Source organism: Onthophagus taurus, chromosome 2 (genome assembly GCF_036711975.1).
Source record: "Onthophagus taurus isolate NC chromosome 2, IU_Otau_3.0, whole genome shotgun sequence".
In the NCBI taxonomy this organism is placed as follows: Eukaryota; Metazoa; Arthropoda; class Insecta; order Coleoptera; family Scarabaeidae; genus Onthophagus; species Onthophagus taurus.
Genome location: NC_091967.1, coordinates 11430284 through 11453099, shown reverse-complemented (window position 1 = coordinate 11453099; position 22816 = coordinate 11430284). Strand labels below are relative to the sequence as shown.

The following is a 22816-nucleotide window of genomic DNA, read 5'->3' as shown; positions in this document are numbered from 1 at the left end:
TCGCTGTTTTCATTATATGTTCTTTGAATGAGGGCGTTCTATCAAGTGTAATGCCTTGTGTTCTCGATTTTCATTCTAAGCTTTCTGTCAACGTTCTGTTTCTGGCATATCTGCTATCTGTATATAGGTTAAGGAGGAGCAGGTCGTTCTTGAGTTTTCAGGGTGAGCTCGCATCAGAGCCCATAACAATTCAGAATGTTCTGTCATTCAGCATATTTATCAGCAGCTGTTGGAGGAACTTACTTTCTGTGGAATCTCGCTTCAATATAAGTTGAAAGCGAGATGATTTGGTCAACGCTGCTCCGTTTTGACCTGAAACCTGCTTGTTCGATCGGTATTACATCAAACACTGTCTGGCAGATGCTGTTGTCGGACTGTAGATGAATGTCTTTTGGTGTACTAAACGTTGCTGCTATGTGAGTGGCCATGGTATTTATGTTTGCTTTTTGTCTTTGAGAATTTCCTCAGCAAAGTCCATGCTTGACAGCTTGAGGTCTGGAGATTCAGGTTTTCTCGCGTTTCTAACATTTCTGTTATCTAGCAGCATCAAGGCTGTGGAAGAGCCACCTCATGGTCGTCCATCTCAACCTTTGATAAAGGTTTATCACTGTTTTCACATAATTCTGGGACATATTCTCTCCAATATTCTCTGAGGATTCACTTCTTAGTGGTACTTGTTGCCGCTCCAAGAAATGGTAGAACTAGATTTTGGTAGTGTCAGGTTAGATTTTTATAGAGTAGTGTTATTTAGGATTTATCGCAAAAATTACTTTTAAAGGATGGTTGTGATGGATAATATTTTCTTACATAGTTGATTTATAGTGGAATTTTAGTTATTTAAAGAATGATACACAGAATTTTATTTCATGTAATTTTATTACATTAAATTATAAATACAAAATGTTAGGAAATACAAGCAAAATTAACTTTATCGGTAACCTTGCAAAAATTTGAAAGATTTGTAAGCATCGTAAGCATGAATCAGTCCCAGAATTATTCCCAATATCTATAAAAATTTGTTGAATCACTTATCAAATTTCTGTAATTTTTTTTACTTACATAAGTACTGGTCATAGCTGGAAATACTTGAAAAAATGGTGTAACCATATAAAGCGGATATAAAACCGTGTTTACTATGAACCCAAGCACCGAGCATGAACTTAAATATCCACAACTAGCTAAGATATTAAAAGAAGTTTCCTGTAATAAAATTTAAAAGAATGTAATATATCCCATAACTTTCCCATTTCCTTTTTATAAACTTACAAATAAAGACTGGCGCATTAAATACACGGATTTTTCTGAAAATATATAACAAAATAATAATAAAAAAACGGTCATGCACGACCAAGAAGCTGTTGTTATAAATCCATAATAAGCTGATCCCATTGAACTTGAATAAGCCGAACCGAAATTTAACGCCAAAGATTGACAAAAAAAACCTAAAATCTACAAAAAGTTAAAAATTACTTTAGTTGTTAAAAAAACATTGACAATTATACACACCAATTCTGCTAATTTAATCATACCAATATCGGTTCTTAAAAATTGTAGATTTAAACAAGTACAACATTTAAAACAACAACAACATGTGAAACCGCTTCCGCCGGAAGGCGCGTTCCCAATTTTAATTACTGTTGGACCGCGAATCATAATTGATTAATTAATCGAACCGGATATTTGAAACTGTTTAATAAATAGTAACAAATACGTAATGTAATATGGACGTAGAACACCATCAATAACTTAGAGGAAACTAAGGAAATTTAAAATGTCACAGACCCCTTGCTTTGGAGTTTAACATCTATTTTTGGACACCCTTAAGTTAAATCTCCCTCCCTCGTTACTTGTTGAAAAATAAACTTAAGTTATAAAAAAGTTAGAATATAAACAAGCATTTTTAATTATTTAATCTGATTTATTATTAATTGATAATTTTAATTAATTAATTAATTATACCACATGGTGATTTCTGAAATTAGAATGCCAAATGTAGGCTACCAAACTCACACCTATATTAGGATTTTATTTGTGTTCAAGATTATTCATTCTTCTTTTTTATTTTTACTACTATTTTGTTAATAAAGAAACATTAATGATATGTTTCATATCATCGCTGAAATTAATGTTGATATAATCGCGCTAAGTATACTTTAAATTGCATTCAATAAGCCTGTTTTTGTTAATACCTTGAACTAACCAGATAAACAATTGTTTCAATGATTTAGTAATGAAGAATTACTACTGGGACTATTACTCCTATTTCCAGGGCAAAAAAGCAATCTGCTGATCATGATGTTAGCAAAAAAATTTTCATTATTTAGAAATATATCATTTTAGCTCTTTTAATGCAAAAAAATTTGGCATGTACAACTCTTCTGTTCCCATCCCACTTTTTTTTGATTTGCAAAAATGTTTTAAAAAAATGTGATGTTCTTTTTTATGCAGCATTCTAATAGTTTTGATTGTTCTTCAGATCAGCTATAGTAAAAGCAGAAATTAGTGTTACAATGTTTAATTAAGTAAATTATAAATTTGGAGTGAATAAAATCAGACCAATTCTATGTATCTATATTCTATGTACTTTGACAGTGCAGATTCTCATTAAATATGACTAAAATCGCGATATAAATGAAAAAAGTCATGCGGGGAAAGGAGTGTCCATGTAGACTGGACGTCGCATCTTTATTTTTTTTGTGTAGGTAAAATAATAATATATACAGTCCACGTCAAAAGTTCGATCAAAAACGGTTCGAGATATTGTCATGAGTCAAAACATGTTGATTTATATTTTTATTATCACAACTATACCGTGAATGAATGTTAGGTAAGGTTACTTTTATTTATGAAGATCTCAAGTAAAAAATGGTGTTGTGATCATTGTGCAATGCCAGGTAAATTTTCAACAATAATGACACCTTCTTTCTTCTCAAGCCTCTCGTAACTATAGATAGTCGGCCAATTAGTGTCAATTGCAAAAAAACCAAGCCATATAGGCTACTCATTATTTCAAAGTAACTTGAAACCCACATAATGATACCTTACATTTTGTTCGGTCTACCAATTTCAGTCGAACAAAGGATATAATCATTGACGGGCAACCTTAATGACTTAAAGCAATATGAAGATGAATTCAGTGTATTGTGTGGAATGACAACATAGATAACAATGCCTTGGCCGCAAAAATCTCGGCTTAATTATAATGAAAACCAATAAAAAAGAACCCGCAGGCCGAAAATTTTCAAATTCACTCATGTTACGATGTTACGTAGAAATGTTCAGTGATTACAGCAAACTTTATCGCTATTTAAGATAGTAGGTAGCCCACTAATAAATTTTAGCGTCATTTAGGCTATGATATAAGCAATATATCTAAGTTGTTATTAAAATTAATGAATTAAAGTTCATAAAACGTTTGCCGAAGTGATTTCGAAAATTAGGCCACCAAAACAACACATACTCATAATAAAAGTTTAATCAAATTTTAGTATACACAAACATTTATTCGAAATGCAAAATATATATCAAAATACAACATCGAGTATAGTATATTGATTTCATTTTGTATTGTAACTTATAAATAGAAATAGAGAGATATAAAAATAAATAACAGTAGCGCCAATAAACCTAGTTAAATTTTAAGTTGTACATTTTATGTTGTAATTTTTAAGATTCTATTTGACTGAGAAAGGCACATCGTTAAAAGTAGACGGTTATATACTTAACGTAAATAAATAGCGTAAATATATTATGAGTTTGTTATGGTTATAAGAGATTTTAAAGCCCTTTGTAACTTCTGTACCCGAAAATTGTATTTCCTAAGTACAAAACTGAAATAATCAACCCAATTATCTATAAATAAAAATAAACATTAATTTTTGTTAGTAATAAAAAATATATTTACTTACTCCAGCGGCGAATAATGGTTCATACGTGTTAGAATTTCTGATTTTATCCACTTCGATCAAGAAAACGATGCTTGCAATCAAATACAACAAAAATGCGAATAAATGGTAGAGGAATATCTACAAAAAATAACAATTTTAAAAATTAAAAATGTGGTTTTCCGTTTTTGATAACACTAATTGCGGTTTTCCTGTTATTAATACTTACATAAATGGTTTTCGGTAGAATGGAGGCTGTTGATATTGAAACAAGACATGATAGGAGTAATAAAAACGTTCCTATCAAAAATGTTACGGCCATTAACAAGAAGAAGAGGTATACGTCAGTCTTAATATATGTGTTCTTGTAGTAAGCTACCAAGCCGACAACCACAACTCCTAAAATCTAAAGAAAATTTTATTAAAATAAATTTCAATATTTAAAAACAAAAGTAAAAAGGTCGTTATCTAATACTAATATGTATATGTATAACGTTCTACTTTTAGTTCAATAAAAATATACAATAATCTAACGCTGAACAACAACTAAAGCTAACACTCGCATTAGAACTAACGCTAAACTCAGAACTAGACACATTCGGGTTTAGTCATCTTAAGAAACGTACGGCTAAATCTAAATGTTTCTAGTTATAGGACTAGTGTTAATTATACTTTTAGTTCAATAAAAATTTACAACAATCTAGCGCTGAATAACAATTAAATATTTTGTTCGTTATATCGAGATTTTACTATAATAATAAAATAAAATTTTTGAAAACTTGTAAGAATGCAACGCGAAAGTATTGCAGTATTCGATGACATTTTTAGGTCAAGACTTTAGGTTAAGCCTTGAACTCGTTCTTCAATGAGAAACTCACTTAAAAGTCCATATGCGTATTTACAACATAATGGAAATAACAATCTGACAACTATTTAATGATTAAAATCATTAGCAAATAAGACATTTTTAAAATAATTGTACCACTTTTCTTTCGTTTTTTAGATACATCCAATATGAATCACACATTGCGTAATCTGTATAAACTATGTATTTCATATTTAAGTAAATTCTCACAAGGTATTACTCATTGCACGTGAAGGTTACCAACTAATTTGGTATAAACAAACTGAGAAGTAAGAATTCAAAAGAAAATACACAAGAAATCTTTTTTTTATTTATAAATATTTGCAGGATTACGTAATCTATATCAATTTTGAAATACTTTGAAAAAATAATCTCTCAAGTATTATTCATTTCAAGGTTACAAAAATAGCTAATAAATACCTCTAAATACTGTTAAACTATAAAATAATGTCCTTTTGTTCTTAAACTTTTTCTTTAAAATATTCCGAAAATATCGCGACGAAAAGTAGTAGCAATTCGACGTTTTAAATCTCCTTCTGGCCCGAACACGTGTTCCTGATTTTACGGTATTTTTAACCGAAGAGTAAGCATTTCCACTGAATTCGCGAATGATTTGCCGCAACACGAGGCGTTGCCAAACTGTCTCGTCATGAACCAAAATGATACCCCTATAAAATTATTCTTTCTTTTCACAGTAAGAAAGTTACGATAAACAGAGTTGTTGTATTAATCGTAAATGTGACTTTCAATCGCTTCATCATTCGACAATTCCACATCAACACTTCGTTATTTACGCCTTTTAATACAGAGTTTGTTGTATAGTCAAAAATAGTACTTTGTTTATTTTGGTTTGTGTGCTGTAGTAGTAAAACTTCGCCTTCTGGAGAACTTGGAATCGTTGATGTTGAAATTCATTTTGTTGTTATGTTTGTGTTTTATTATTGTTATCAGTTATCAAGCGTTGCGATATCTGTATATGTTAGGTTATAAAAATATGATTAAAATATTTTGTTTCTAAAATTAAAAGTGATTTAACAAAACCGGACATTGGACATTATTAAACACACCCTCAAGCACAATTACTAAACGTAAAGTTGTGCCTGAAACATCATTGATCGTGAACATCAACAGTCTATCTAAAAGTTTTGCTTAAAAACTTATTAAAGGAACACTACAACAACTTTGATTTAATTCTCACTAAATCAAAAGTCATTCTGGCAAAATCCAAAAACATTAAAAGATTGAAAATATGTGCCTAACACATATTCTTCTGCTAAAATGAATCTAGAGGTACAAAATCGACACTTCATTTCGCTGGCAGCTTTCCATTTTGGAGGATCTTGGCAAATAGGTATCAAGATCACGAATTATCATTTCCTGCTATTATTGTCGTTGTTGGAGATAAATCGTTTATTACATTATTACTTTGAATACACTGTCTAAATTCAAGACCATTAACACTCATTGAGTGAATTATGCACTGAGATCAACAAAGTAGACTCCATCAAATCCCATAATAATGAATTTGGATGTAAATACTGATCTCATTGGAGACTGCAACAAGAATTTAAAAAATATTTCTGACAGAGAAAAAGAGTGATTTCAACAAACCTGTATTTGAAGTTAAGACAAAGTCTATACAGATATCAAAATATTGAAAAGAATCAAAAAAGAACTTTTATCAACATCTAACCATCAAGCAACACTTTTGTTTCCGGCCTTGGAAAACAAATGCCAAGAATGCCTGCTTAAACTTAATGAAGACAATGTTTGAATACGGGTGATCATTCCAAATCATCACATAGAACGATTGTTTCTATTGCAGTACTCACAAATTTAGTTAAAAACAAAAAGAATAGTTATTTGGTCGAGTAAACATTTTTGTGTAAATTGCGATGACCTTTTGAATCATCTTATATGTATGAGACGCTTGATAAGATAAGAACTAATCTTTTTTTTTATAAATTAAATATCCTTACCTGGAATAAATTTATTATTTGTGATGACAACTGTACACATAAATTCTGTTCCTATTATGTTCGTCTTTATTTAAATCTTATGATGTCATACATACTCAATGACACATATGATAAGAAAATACTGATTTACTGAAATTCAGTACTAAATGATACAATTTCGTTAAAAAAAAAATCGAAAGGTTAGTTGTTGGGTTAAAAATTAAAAAGAAAAATAAATAGAACAATGGCCAATAATTTCGAAGGTTTCGAATTGCGTCTGCAAAAATTTGGGGCATAAACAAGTCGTAATTATAGGCAGACGCGAAGATCACCGCACCCAAATCTACAGAAATAGGGTCAGAGACGATGAGGATATTTGGAGTGGGTGGATTTCTTCAGTACTAGTTACACCAATGTGCACTGTTTGAAAATATCGCTTGACGTCACCGTGGACTAATATCTAAAATTACTCCTGAACACATGAAACAGTGTTTAAATAAATTTTTTTGAAGATCTTAATAAACCTTGCTATTACTTAATAAAACACTATTTAATAATGCCATAACTTACCAATTCAAAAAATTTCAACACTCCAGGCCAAGTCTTTAAAAATCCCGTGTTGATAATTATTGCTGAGGTAGTAGTTGTTGTAGTTGTTCTAGTTACAGTTACGGTGTGCGACATTTTTTTCTGATAAGTACTTTTAATTAATTTTTAATGGTAACTTAAACAACAGGTGTGATTTTGGTTCGCGTGTGCGTTGAGGAATACGGTCGGTTTCAGACTAACAGTCGCGACCGGTCCGATACGTGATGATTCACAAACTCGCGAGGAGGCGCAATCGATAAGCAACCCACCACAGAGCGGTTGTAAGAAAATCGTTAGAAACGGAAGGAAGGAGGGCTATTTCCTTTGTTTGGAGAAAAAATCAGGAAAAAATCAGCTAAATGTCAGACACCCACGCAACTCCCACCCAAAACCATTTAATTTTGACGAACATCAGATGGATTTGATGCCAAAACGCTAATTTTATTTGAAAAGTCTATTTCAATTCATGTGGTCAAATGCTCGGTGTTAGAAAAACTATGATTCTTTCGAGGTGATCGATCATAATTTAAAACGCTTTCATATTAAACGATTTTTAATGTAGAAAAGATAAAATCTTTGATACTAAGATTATTTTTATTTTACAAAAAGTTCACATCATACTTAATGTTATTATTGTTTGAAAATAAAGAATTACTGATTACCCGAAATAGTGATTTGATTACATAAAGTTTTATACTTAACTATAAATCTATATGCCTCGATGATTCTCAAATATGGCTTTTTTACAGTAAGAGCTCTGCTTATTGAGATATGAGACGAAATTTTTACAAAAAAAATATATCGGTTATTATGTTTCATTCCCCAGCAATAATCAGCCATCATATTTGTATTCCTGCAACTCTGGTGTCTCTTTTCCCGATTTTCTGGAAGAAATCAAAAATCTACCTAAACGTACTTAATACATATAGTATTCCTACATGAGTATGTATTTTGAAAGCACTTTTGCCAATACTCATTTTTAGCTATGCTATCCCATGAAAATATAAAACAGGATTAGTAAAACCACCTTGCTGATTCAAGAGGAAGATTACCATCTGCCATCATACTTTATTCATAGTTTTCTCTCTAAAACACCTTCTTGTAGTCCATAAGTATAGCCCTCACCTCCTTCTCTAATGGGACTAACTCAGCAGAATCCCAACGAAAGTAACATATCATTATTTGATTAATTGTGCAATAAGCAAAGAATTTAGTTTATTGCCATTATGGAAGAGTACAGATTTAAATCATCGTTTCAGAAAAAGAGGATTCATGTTCCAATGCTTATTTAGATAAATTTCTTTGATCAAAATATCTACATGAGTCTGATTTACAATCATCACTGTTTTTCAAATATTGAGACTCTAAATTAGATGCACTGTGTACTGTGGTACTGACCCATCACAAGAACTCAAAACACATCTAATAACAGATTGTGAGCTAAGATAAATCCACTTGGAACAATAAAGAAAAGTCATGATAACTCATCGTGATGTACACAGGTTTTGTTTGCTTTCTAATATTCGTTTCTAAACTCAACGTCTGATGCAGCAAAGCTTAGTACCAAGTACCAATGCGTTTCTTCCTATTGCAAACATTTTTAGCTTATTACTCTTTTTACATACAACATTAATCTCACATTAATCTATTATAAATTTAAACAACCCAATTAGTTGTGTATTTAGTTGCCTACAAATTCTGTATAGTAAACTGACATAGTTCGAAAAAGTTTCAAAAGAAAAATAAAAAAAGGCGAAAAATAAGAAAGTCGATTTTGGATAAAATATTTCTTTATCATTATAGAATGATTGTTCAAGATATTTAAAGTATCTTTCCCTTGTGAGATTTGATTAACAGTTTATAGACATAGATTTCGTTTCGTTTAATATTCCGTAGAAAGAATCCTTTTCTCATTTCAAGATTTCAAATGATTCAAATTTAAGTAAGTTTATTTCATATTTATTCTCTGTTACAATAAAATTTATTATAAAAATACACACGATACATACAAAAAATAAAATTTATTATACACAATTAATTTTTCAAGTACAAGGTGAGATGAAAATGTTTACAGAGCTTTATGCTAATAGTAACATGTTCAGAATTAAGTGAGAATTCAATTAAGTTGTCACTGAGAAATCATATAAAACTAATATAACTAAAATTAAAACAATTTAAAAAAAAAACAAAAACAATCACAACTTCTAGCACCTAACATATAAATTTTCAAAAAATTATAATTACTTGAAAGGAATTCTTACAAAATTTATTAATGTTACTACTTACAGCTGCAATAAGCTATATATAAAATTATATCTCACCCTGTATGTATAATTTATTAGGTACTTAAGTATGATGAAAAAGTAATAAAATAAATTTTGAAAACTTAAATATAATATAATAAAGTCGGACGGCGACACGACTTTGTATTTTAAACAACTTTTCTAACATACGCAGTGAGGAAATCTTGCAAAGTAAAAATTAATAAAAATAAAATTATAGATTACACTTGTCATATTAAGGCTACGCCGAAGACTATATCGAGGTTATTCAAAAACAAACAAAAAATATCTCTAAACATAAATAATACAAAAAAATAGATTTATACAATGTTGACAAATTGTTGATCGCTTTGAGGACGTTGAAACGACAGAATGTAATTTCTGTTCTATACTTGATCGTAAATGATAGAGGTACTTTAAACGATGAAATGTGATGACTCAATTCGTTGTCCTGCTACTTTTCCATTCCTTATGAAGCATAAACGTGCCGTAACCGTAAGCAAACGTATTAAGCAATCCAAACACCTATAAAGAGATTTAAAGATATAATTACATAATATATGAATAAAGAAATAAATAATAAAGATCAATTATATTTTAATACAAAAACCTTCAATCTAAATTTTGACATAAAAATAGAATACAAAAAAATATTCTAACCTTGTTTGTGAAAATAAAAAGTGTTAAAAGCGTTAAGTGTTTCTGATTGAAAATAAACTCTAGATTAAAGAATTATTTTTATACTTACTCCTGCAATTAAATTTCGTACTCTGATGACTTGACTATAAGGACTCACCCAAACGGCTAATTGAACAATAAAGCCAATGCAGTAGAAAACAGTATCAATTCCAGTATTTATCATTTCCTAAAAAAACACATAAACTTAGCAAAACAGAAATAGAAAAACATTTAAACTATTTTTATCGATGAACAACTTAATGATGTGAACTTAAAGTTTTTTTTAAATAATTATTGTTAGTAATGGCAGTATAGAAAATAATTATTTCGACACTATTCGTAATATTCAAATTTGGTTATTGCCCCATTGATTAATCACAGTCTGCTTGACTCTGTGGTTGGCTGACGTTATGTTCCTAGAATGGGAAGAAATATTTTAAATATTTCTCAGTAGACAGTCAACGCAACAACTACTTAAAAAGTTAGAGGCCGAATTTGGATATTACGAATATAGGTTATCTAAAATAACTTATACAACGTACTATTATAGGTTATGAGACAAACATAGTTTGACCTATATGCATCTACATTACTTCTATTGCTATTGAGAATCTCACTTTGAAATCACCAAATTTGAAACAACTTAATAGAAAAAGCAACATGTTATAGTACGTTGTAAAAGTTTTTAATATTTTTGTTATTAATGTGAACTACAACAGTTGTAGATAGTTACTATCTACACTTTATTTATTAAATGATAAACAGTAAACCACAAAATAGTGGTTTATTGTCATTACACGAATAAAGTGTTAATAATATTTTACCCAAAAACCCTTTCATGCTGTTATTGTAGATTGTGCTCTCAGGAATTAAAGATTTTTAAGATACAGTTGTGTCCAAAAATTTGATGTGTAACTGTTGGTATAGTCCATTATGTTAGCGCTAGAAATAATCTCTCCAGGAAGCGTCAGTTATTGTTAAAGGCTAATACACAAAGCTAAAGTTTAATTAATTATTTTTTTATTTGGTTAATTTTTTATAAATTATCAACATACGAAACTATAACAAAAAAGAATTAACAACTGTGTTGAATATTTCATAAAAAGTGATAAAATTATTATGTATGCGAAATTACATTACATGGATAATAAATAATAACATTTTTCGTAAAGAAAATTAAAAAAAAAAATAATTTATTTTAATACCCCCTTGTTGGTCCATTATCTGTTGATCTTTTCAGTTTCCATTCTTTATACAATAATATCGTACCGAATATATACACAGCCGTGTTTAAAATTGCAATAACCTAAAGAAACAGTTTCTTTTTTGTTGATTAAATATACATTGAATAATTTAAACTTACACCGGCAATGATATTTTTCACTTTTGGCAAGTGTAACAAATCCACAAGTTCATTAGTGCTCCAAATTGAAATTTGAACCACAAATGCAAGCAAATAAAACACCGTAAATAATCCGGTTATTCCCATTTCCTAAAATTCCTTTCGTTAAAATTCTATTTTAATTTGAAAATTCTTAATTCTGTAATCTTATGTATAATATTCAAGTTGGCACATTGTACTACATTCTGAATCACTCTGTGTAACGAAGGTAAAAATCCTGTGAGGGTGCAACATTCTGATTTAGATAATGTGTTCGGAATCGGAGCCAATTGGCAAAGATTCCACCTCATCAATTAGAGTTAGAAGGTTTTCAACTTTGACAAGGTTGTCTACTAACACATCCGTATATTTTTGTTACATAATTTACGTTCATAATTTCGTCGGTTGATATGAAAAGATTATTTTTGTAAAACCAAAATAAAATATATTTTATAAAAAGTTAAAATATATGAAAAATAAGCAAATAAATAGTGACAAGATAAGCAACCAAATTTTGCATAAAATTATATACACTATGATTCAGTTAAATGACATTTTCTAACAATAATAATCACTAAAATAAGCCAATTAAAAGTTATTTTATCATTTTTAAACAATCTAGTCGAATCTATTAATCCGAGATAAAAATTATCCACTTTTTCTGCAAAAGAGTTACTACAATGTTGATCGACTGTTGCAACAGATGTGTATGGTGTTACTCCTCTTGATCGTTCTTCACACCAGTATTGATTACGCCTTATGTATTGATGACGTGATGATACAACATAAATTTTATTTAATTTTATTCATCCAACCAGTCTTTTCTTTTGAGGCATTTAAATGATTTCCAGAGGGATAATTTCAGCATGGATCGTGCACATCAAATTATGATGTGTGAAAGTGTGTCCATTTTTATATATGTTAATACTTTTAAAATTAGACCATTTAACTGAATCATCGTGTATATTTAGCCATTATTAATCCTCAACCCATAGTTAATTTATTAATAAAATATTGAATTAAGTCATTTAATACTCACCGATAACAACCAGTCAATCGGAAGATTCAACGCCTCTCTTATACTTAACAAATAAACAAAGGACCATATTAACGTGCTTATAAAGCTGATGGTGACGGCAAAGAGGAACCAATGAGTACCCGATAAGTAAGCGGGTGATGCACACGACATACAGATAATACCCAATATCTATAAACAAAAGAAAAAAAACAGGAAGTGATAAATATTTCACATTAGAAAAATCGACGGTCACTTATAACATTTGAATGTATTTTGAGAACAGATCGTAAAACATGTTTTCGTTCTTCGGTTTTCAGTTGAATTTCAGTTGAACCGAGTGTTAAATAAACAAACATTCGCAAAAATATTCAAGAAATAGAACGGCGAAAAGGTCTCGCTGCGTAAGTATTAGGATTATTACTTAAAGTTCAAAGTAATTTTATTGATCTACTAATTTCTTTCTACTAGGTCATTACATTTTTATAAAACAATTTGTTACAAATAACAATTTTTCTATTCGTTTCTCATTTTATTCGAATACCATCAATTTAAGTTAATGGTTCTTCTGTTATTACGATTTGAAAAACATGTGGAAACCGGCAAGAAAACATTAATATTACTATTTAATGAGAAGTGTAGATGATGCATCTATTGAAAAATTTAAATTTCCATTAACGTGAAACATCTTTCCTATTCTCTACGTTTCACTACGTGGATAAGAGTAATAATCATACTAATGAGTTTAGCATTAACATGAGAATTTTTGAGCCGCTTACCAGCTGATGAACTACATGTATCTATTATTTAAGATTGACCTTGATTTTCATTTAATTGGGTACGTTGTTTTCTAAATAAAATCGATACGTTCTAAGTAGTAATTTAGCTTGCATATTTTTAGTACACATCATCCATTTACATCAATACTTGCATTGCCTTAAATTGGTAAACAACTACAAAATAGACAGGCTATTTTTAAACTATATGGTGTCGTCCATTAAGATGTAGTCATTTGATTTGCATAAACATATTTCACAACCAAAAAGGTGACTCTTATTTATCATTTGAAAGCGCTTTTTAACATTTTCTTTTAGGTTTTGCATAAAATTAAAAAAATAACATTTGTAACACATTTTTTTAGAATTCTCTAACAATTTTGATGGTGAAAATGGTAAATAGAATTACGTTTTTCTCATATTTACATTCAATGTAAAGTTTATAGGATTTTATGATCATAAAAATGCAGTATGCCAATAACGATTGGAAAGATTTAATGAATAAATAAGAACTGATTATAAATATTTGATAATATAAACAGATATTTTAATCATATCCTGTTTAGTAAATATCTCTAGAAAGTTTGTTTGTTTTAAAAAGAATTTCAGATTTTAAAAGCACTTTCTATGGATCATCTAAGACCTTCCTAGTAATTTATTAATAAGCCCTCTAGTCAAATTACACCATTCTAAAGGTAAACACAGGATGTTTTTCTAACATTCTTAAGAGGGAAATAACAAATTACTATTTCCCAAATATTATATACAAATCAACGAGTGTTAACGCTAGAGTGTTAATTCTTAGTAATGCTGATATGTAGCAGAAACATTAAGGACTTACAATTAGTCTACTAATTTAAGATATGTAGCAGTTCCTAAGACTTAGAGAATTGAAACATCATCTATTAGCACGTATATACATATAATACGTGTCAGAAAGAACAATTTAAAAATCAAGACCGATGAAGATGAAATGTATAAATAAAGTACATATAACCTTGAAAATGTGCTGCAGAATTTTAGAAAGGAGGACATAAAAACAATGTTTTTCCAGAGGAACGGTTAATTATTTCGTTAATGACAACAAATATACTCATTAGTTTGAAGAAGACTGTGAATGTGATTATGATATTGTTCATCTGAAAGGTGGGTAAATGATTTTCGAGAAGATAAAGAAGAGTTGTTAAAGAGAATTGAGTGGAATACACAGGAAAATATTGATCGTGTAAGAATATCTATTATTCAGAGTCGAACTCGATCAAGTAGAGACCGCTCTCAAGCACTCCGAATTCCTCGTGGAAGTTTAACGTACATTTTGAACAAACATCTGAAGTTTCGTCATTACAAAGTTATGGTGGTTCAAAGGGTATTTCCGACAAACCACCGTCAACGTGAACAATTTAATGTACGTATGCTGCAAATTTTAGAGTAAATGCAATTATGATGTTGACAGATGAGACTCATTTTCACTTGGACGGTTTGGTCAACAAGCAAAATAATTTTCACTATTATTTTACACAGCTAAAAAGTGATATATGGTGCGAATCCAATTTTTTTCAAAATGAGAGATAACAAGCAGTGCCTCACTATGCCTTTAATTCGTCATCTTGAATAAAATAAAATTGCCACTAGCAGCATCTGGTTCCAACAGGACTGAACTAAAAAACGGCGACGATTTCACACTCCACGCCTATTTTGGGGCTATCTAAAGATCAGAAATAAAACCATGGCAATACTAAATGAATCCAGTTGAATTATGGTGTTTTCCAAACCATAGCAATCCAAATCATAGCTACATCATTAACACTGAATCTCTTGCCATGAATGGCTAATTTTCGCATTCCAACTCCTCGTTTTAAACCAGTGCAGGTAAGACCTCAAACTTTTTTCTGTAAGAATCAACTAGGTATTGCTTCATCAACATCTTGAAAGAAAAGTAGTTAAAAGATTTCGTTATTTACAAAGCTGTACCATTCAAATTTTATCCAATATAGAAAAAATATTTAATATACACCATGAATATTAATAATATTCGAATGATTAAAAAAAACGTTTGAATTATTAGAAGTATTTAATTAATACTGGTGGGTTAGTTCTTTTACAACAAGCACCAAGTACAGGAAAAAAGATTTGATTATACACGATCATGCACCATGCATAGTGGTATGTCGCTATCATTAAGAATTATAGGCATGATCTTACATCTATCTTTGGTATAGGAATGTCAGAGCACTAGTAAAACGAGTTTTTCATTTTATCTTTCCACGTTAATGATTCTTTTTTAAACGTGTTTCAACCGAGACTGTTCCTTACCCAACTTCCTTATGTACTTAATGCATTATTTTTAACTTTAAATTGTGTTTCATGGTACAGTTTCAATTTATCACAAGTCTGTTGACAAAACTTAAAAATAACTTTAAATTGAGTTTATTATTGTAACGTAAATATTGAAATCCTTGAGTAGAGCTCATCCAAATTTAAATCAGAGTTAAAATTATTCTACCAGGATCTTGACATTTTATTAAACTAGATCTACAGTGGAACGTTTTGAATTAATTCAATTAAAACGCCGGAATCAGAAGCCACCGTAAAACAGCTGTAAAATTTAATTGAATCCAAGAATAAGTGCCAACTAATACCGTTCGGACTACTTAAAGAAATCACCTGGATTTGATATTCATTGTACGAAGTGGTACGAAGTATCTGTTAACGGTGAATAGTTTTACTGTTGTCCAATGAGATTTTGGTTAATTTTTTTTATTTAATGGCAACACTTCTATGTGTTACAATTTGTCGTTGTCTTTCCGGTCAGGTACTTTGACCGACATACGTATTGACGTAATCGGTACAAATACGTGAAAAAATGCGGGAAGGCATAAATTGAAAACGAATTACTTAATATTACAGTTTTAAAGGACGTATTTCCGGTAACGGAGCTAAAGTAGGCAGGTCTAGTTTAACCTTGGTTTTGTATTTCATCAAACGCCTTCGCGCGCAACTAACAATAAATTCTTTATGTTTCTTTAATAACGTTGTATAAATGTTAAGATTTTAGAAATAGAAACTATTCGCTTTATTTTTCATTCCGACATAAATATAGGTTTATTTTATGCTCGTCATAAACACAAAACTAATTTTCATTATATAGTAAATTCTCGGATATAAAAGAGTTCGTTATATGAAAAAATGTGATAGTTCTAGTATTATTAAATATGCAATAATAGACCTATTAACAGAAAGTTTCGGGTTGAGCCGTGCATCTTCAGAAGAATGTGTGGTAATTTCAAATTTTTTCTCCCACTCCGAGTTCTACTTGTTCAATAAAAATATACAACAATCAATATATTTATCGAACTCAACTGATAAATTGGTATAATAGATAACTTATTAAATATGGACCGAATTAAAATAAGTCTTCGATAGAAATTTCGCACGCAAAAACCATAATGTCACGCACATTCGTGCTTTGTTTGATAAAGAAAAATTAAAACACCGCTTCCCAACGACTCAGGTAACCTAGATAATTTTTATCAGATGGACTCACGTTTGTTCATTGTGCGCAGTAGAATAACTAAGTTATTTAATAAACATTATGCATATTTATAATGTCCCAGGGTATTGGTCCACAAGACTATTTCCCAGGACATTGGACCAAAAAGATCTAGGCTGTTAGCGGAACTACACAAGATGCAAAAACAAAACAGTCGCTTGCTGGTCGAGATGAAAATGGGCTCTCCATGGATCGGTCTCCAGTTGGAGGTAGATGACCTCCTGGGGCAGGTGGGGTGGCGTAACAGGCCGTTACACCGACTAGTTCGTTTCAACCAACTGTCCAAGAATAAAATGGTTGTTGTTTATATGAAAACCATGACATCATTAAAATTTAAAATAAATAAGTATAAAAACTAAAATATATAATCGTTTTATTAATTTACGTTCATGACATTGAAGATACAAAAAAATTCAATTTATACTATGTCATTAACAGCATTTTCAATTACTCAAGACAAGTGAGTTATGCACATATTCAGAGTTAAGTGTCCATATATGAACACCAGTAAACATACAGCTGTTACGTCATTAACGCCCCCCAATGATGCTACATCCCACTTTACTCCTACTCGATTAAAATAGTAAAGTAGGAGCGATAAAGTGGCGGAAGGTAGGAGAAATTTTACCGTGGTTGCATTCTTCAATTGAATACAAATTCAACGTTATGCGTAGGACTTTTCTGTTTTTTCTAGGACAGGAAAGGCGACATACATAAAACAGAACGGATACTTTCACTATATACTAAAACTCATAGTATATTCCTATGCTTTTAATAGCATTTCAAACCACTCTAACGCTTACAGCATAGTCATCAAGCAACACTTCACCACTTAACATGTGTAATTACCTGCCAGAGAGGTACGTCATCACTTACTAATAGAGCCAGCATATGAGTAGGTGTCAATTAATTATAAGTACACCCACTTTACAAAATTAAAGATAGTTTGGCGCCGATTACTATCTATAGTGAGATTTTAGATTAACTCTTGTTTGCAGTTAAAACATAAAAAATAATCGATGAGAGGTATTATACTCGTATTAGAAATCATGAATTGCATTCCTCGACAAGTTAACCTTCGCCGTGCCAAAGAAAGTGCCGTATCGTTTTACACTCTACAGCGTTCTACACAGACTTTTGTGTAATCGTCGTTGGCGGGGATCCAGGAAAGACCCACCTAAAATAACCGAATCATTGTCTTAAAACGGTCCATTTGTTTTTGAGTCATATTTAACTGTTCGTGAACGTTGTTAAAAAAATTACGATCTTTACAACCCATGACTAATCGTCTATTATGTAGCAGATGTAACGAATCAGAATCGTTTTTATTACTAGTCGAAAGATTCTCCAACTTTATTATGGAAGAAAGTGAACTTATCCATAACTTCAAAGTTGCCGCTACAATGGATACATCTTGATTGCATAACAATTATGCCTAACAATTACCGAGATGATTCAAATGTACCCTTGTTCGCCTTCAGACACACAATATAGTGACGTAGCAACAGATGGTAGTAATTTATCTTGTGAAATATAGATTTAAGTTCGACGTAACGGGAATAGAATGGATTGTTATTACCTGGTGGGTTTGTTAAATTACGGTACATTTAAAGTGTGGATTAATATATTTTAAGTACATTTGGATAAACAACCATTAAAATAAACAACAATTACGTTTCGTAAAACCTAAGGTTAGTCCTCATATAAAAATTTTATGTGCAATTCTGTAACATTTCAAAAATAGACTTTCACAGATGTTATCTGTTCATAGAGATCGCAAAAACAGGTTTCTTTGGTAAGTGGTAAACGTTTCCATTAATCAGTTTTCCTTATTCTTCTGCAAGGTAAGGCTGGCCTATTTCAGATTCATATTTCAAAAAAACCGTTAAGATGAATTTGCAGTCAGCTAGCTCGTTAGCAAAATAGAAGATGGGTCAAGGAATTAATTATGTAAATATTTATGAATTGAAAATGTCAGCACAAAAACTGCTTTACAACATAGACGAAAGTGGACAAAAGCGCATACCACAAATAAGCCAAGGATATTTTCAAATGCATGTTTAAATGCATATAAGTCTATTTTTGCTGCTTTTTCCCCCTTAGTAGGCATACTGGGGGTAATTCGGCGAACTAAATATCAATTATAACTTCCCAGAACTTTCTTAAGAAACAACTTAAAGTGAGTAATCGAGAGAAATTGAGAGCAGAGACCTACAACATTAGCTCAATCATTTAATCAGCTAAAAATCATTACCAGAGTAGGCAATAACAGAAAAAATTTCGTCATCTACGTATGACTCCAATGTTACCATTGCTCGATGACAGATGTGATGAAACCTTTCTGGCCACACACCAATCGTTTTGCAAGGACTTATCAGCGCTGGAATAGTACATATTGGCATCACTGTTCCCCGTCTCGAGATTACTTAGAAATAAGTCTTCATTAGAAGTTTGAAACCAGTTAAGTCCATGTTGAACCTCTAACCTGGAAATTTCAAAGATATTACAAGATTTTAAAATTTTTTTTCACAGTGATCTTCTCCTGTGAGTTCAAACACTGTAAGGATCATAATTTGCTTGTCTATGAGAAGCTGTATTGTCATCGAATGAAAGTGGTACCAATTTCTATATATCATTTATTCATCAATCAATTTCAACTGCAATTAAATGCATACGAAAGTGTTCAATTAAAAAAACGTTTTAAGCTTTCGCCTGATACATGGAAATAAATTTTCACTGCGAATACCACTAACACGTCTCGTCATCTGCCCGACCCAGTTCCATCGATAACATCAACAACCAGACACAGACGAGCGAAGAGTTTTCTACTTCTGCTTAACCGCTATGTCTATAATTAGTTACAGTTAGGTCTGCATTAATATGCAGTGACCGTTTCTTTTTAAATACTTTTATCGCAATCTGTACGGAGTTAGTACGTCAACTCGACCTTAAGTCAACCGTTCCAAAGAGGTTGTGAACATCCCACATTTATTAAACTCGTTCCATATATGACTCAAGAACTCTTCGTAACAAAAGGTGAATCTGTAATTTGTTATGGTTGATTTTTAAATGTATTTAATAAGTGTTATATTTGTATTTGACTAATACAACAGTTTCAATGACCTAATTTTCCGAAACCAAAGTGAAAGCTTGTTGCAAATAAACCTGGAACTGTTCCAGTTCAACTGAACAATATCCGAAAAGATGAAAAGGAAAGTCTTGAACTCAGTTGAAATTACATAATAACAAATGCACTGTTGGCATCGTTGCCATTCGTTACAATAAGGCGATAAATTAACGATTGTACGAAGCAGCTCTCACCTCAAACCACAACGCAACGAGACGGCATTTTTCAATGTCGGACGAACGGAGCAACAGGTGCAGCCAACCTCGAGAAAATGAAGTGGAGTGGCCGCAAAGGTTTCCACATCGTTGTCGTCGTCGCCGCAGCCTGAGGAATTGTTACTCAGACAACATTGGCGTGCCTACGTAATATGGCGTTCTTCAAATACTGAGCTAATAGCAGCCTTATGTTAGACCACGATCGTAAAAGTGCACGTGCATAAGTCTAGTCGGGTGATAGAATACTATTTTATCTTCGGTTTTATAATGATTATGTAAGGGATTACGTTTGTTCGATGTGAAATACTTAAGCATTTCAAGTTATTCTGAACAGTTAATTATTTTCTGTTTTGCAATTTCATACTGCAACCTAGAAGTCACATTTTTTAAGTAGTTTTTCTATTTATGACAAAAAATTAAACCTAGATTGTATGTAATTGATAATGAAAATGAATTTCCATTTTATTTATAGATTTTCCTAAACTGTGTTATTGATTTTCCTGAAAAGTTTTCTGCCAACCCAAGGTGAAACTTAATAATTTACATTTCCATGTGTTGTTGTAAATGTCGTACCCTAATCCTTCATTTTGATTGTATGTTATATCTCGATAGTAAAATACCATTTCGGTTTGTTGATAACTGAAAATTTTCGCAGTAAATTAAAAAAACATGAACAAAAATTCAACCGGATTTTTATCTGAGATTCCTAAGAATGTAAATGTTTGCCTTTGTTACTTTTTTTAAATAGATTACGTCTACTTTTTACATCGAATTGGTAAATATTTAAATATAAAAATATTACGCATAAGACGATTACGAATAGAAAGATTTCAAGGACTGTTGCAAGCAGTTTCAGCGACTTAAGCGCATAGCGAATGAATATATCATACTGGAATTGACGTAACAAATGTGGTTATTATTGGTATTTATATCTATGAGTTTTTCGCGTAACAATTGATTGTTTTTGTATTGGAAATATTATGTTGTAAAAATACTTTTATTTGTTATAAATTTAATAATTATCGAAATTGGGAATATAAATAAATGGAGGTGTGGCATTTTTCCTTTAAGAAAAGATTGCAGATTTCCTTTAAGTTCAATGAATAATAAAAAAAACTTACCAATTCGATGATTTTAATTATTCCAGGTAAAGTTTTAAAATATTCCACATTGAGTTTGATAAAACTCAATCCGTTGCCTTCGTTTGGTTTAGCTGTATTATTATTGGGCGCATTTTCAACGGTAACAACTGTTTCCGTCATTTTTTACTTGTTTTATTAATTTTTTTCAATTTCGACAGAAACAATTTTGAACGCACAAAAAAAAACCGCACGACGAAGAGCTAAGTAGCGCGCACAACGCAACAATCTCTCTGCCCGGAACGCCGTACTGAAAACGTTTGAGTTGGGTCTCTCGACGATGTGTTTTGCAGCTGGTCACCGAGTGCACAACGACCAACTTCGAGGGAAAAGGTGGGACAGACTCTCCTCATAGAATCGACACGGTCGCTTCGAAACCGCTACGACACGAACATTTCGCCATGTACGCCGGTACGAAAGTAGAGTTTGGGACATGGTATGGCGCAGGAGGAAACGGAAGTGGACTTAGTGGACGATATCTTGTTATGGTTCGATAACAGTTGGTATCCAACCATTACAGTTCGTTGGATACGAACGTTTCATCAATTTAACTTGTCAATTAATACATCTAATTCTAAAAGATAATTTATTAAGATATAACTAAATTGTACCCTACTTATTCAGGAAATAAATTAGAAAGAGATAAACAAATCTTTTCTCTTAAAAATGTATATGGTCCAGGCTTGACATAATCACGTATCCACACACTGACCTACAAAAACTTTACAGTACCGTTAGTAGCTTCCAGGTATGCGAAGAAAAATTATGCGTAAGAGGCTCGGTAGTTAAAAGGTTACTCCGATCGAGTTGAGAATACGACACGTGCTTAATTAAACGGCATTTTTGGAAGAAGAACCGGTTTGAATTCTAAAATCGCAAAATTATACGTTTCGTTTACATTTTCTCTTTTCTCTGAGCAACAACTTTATTAAATAAAAAAAGATGAAAATGAGAACTGGCCAAAAAATACATCCTGCATTCTACCTTTTAACAATCAAAAAGCTAATTGTGCCAATTACTGAAAGTCTCATCACAAGTGTTGTCGCTTGCCCATGACAACTTTTCTGGTTTTATAACAAAATTTTGTGTGTTCAAGGATAATATTAAGAATCCCAAATCGTTAAACGCCTCTCGACAGGCGTCCCTGATGTAAGCATGACGTGCCATAACTCCAATCACTCCCTCTATACTACAAATAACTATTTACCGACAAAACCCCCCATGATACGACAATTAATACTTAAAGCACCACGTTTTCAAAACGTCATCGAAACAATCCCAACAAGACAACAAACACCACAAGGCTCAAGTAGTAAGCAGTTTGCGGTGAAACACCAAGAAAGTTTTCAGTCAACAAT

At 31.3% G+C, this 22816-nt stretch overlaps 3 protein-coding genes across 4 annotated transcripts; all 3 read right to left on the bottom strand.

The window, feature by feature from the left end:
• Nucleotides 1-857: 857 nt before the first annotated feature.
• Nucleotides 858-3378, bottom strand: LOC111425956 (MARVEL domain-containing protein sing). The gene is made up of 4 exons (XM_023060245.2): nt 1507-3378; nt 1267-1449; nt 1060-1200; nt 858-1006 (listed from the first exon to the last, which is right to left on the bottom strand). Exons 1-4 carry the CDS (start codon nt 1651-1653, stop codon nt 929-931), a joined length of 549 nt encoding a protein of 182 aa, XP_022916013.1. The 5' UTR covers nt 1654-3378; the 3' UTR covers nt 858-928.
• An 81-nt stretch (nt 3379-3459) lies between these two features.
• On the bottom strand, nt 3460-7650 carry LOC111425991 (CKLF-like MARVEL transmembrane domain-containing protein 8). The gene is made up of 4 exons (XM_023060316.2): nt 7278-7650; nt 4114-4290; nt 3909-4025; nt 3460-3852 (listed from the first exon to the last, which is right to left on the bottom strand). Exons 1-4 carry the CDS (start codon nt 7389-7391, stop codon nt 3778-3780), a joined length of 483 nt encoding a protein of 160 aa, XP_022916084.1. The 5' UTR covers nt 7392-7650; the 3' UTR covers nt 3460-3777.
• Nucleotides 7651-9238: 1588 nt separating this feature from the next.
• On the bottom strand, nt 9239-21823 carry LOC111425979 (CKLF-like MARVEL transmembrane domain-containing protein 4). Of its 2 annotated transcripts, none has more exons than XM_023060301.2 (4): nt 21441-21788; nt 12676-12843; nt 10326-10442; nt 9239-10102 (listed from the first exon to the last, which is right to left on the bottom strand). In XM_023060301.2, the coding sequence occupies exons 1-4, from the start codon at nt 21579-21581 to the stop codon at nt 10016-10018; spliced, it is 513 nt and encodes a 170-aa protein (XP_022916069.1). In that variant the 5' UTR covers nt 21582-21788; the 3' UTR covers nt 9239-10015. The 2 variants fall into 2 exon arrangements, with proteins under 2 accessions (XP_022916069.1, XP_022916068.2); XM_023060300.2 differs by lacking the exons at nt 9239-10102; nt 10326-10442 and adding exons at nt 11254-11561; nt 11619-11747 and having other exon boundaries at nt 21441-21823.
• Between the last annotated feature and the right edge of the window lie 993 nt (nt 21824-22816).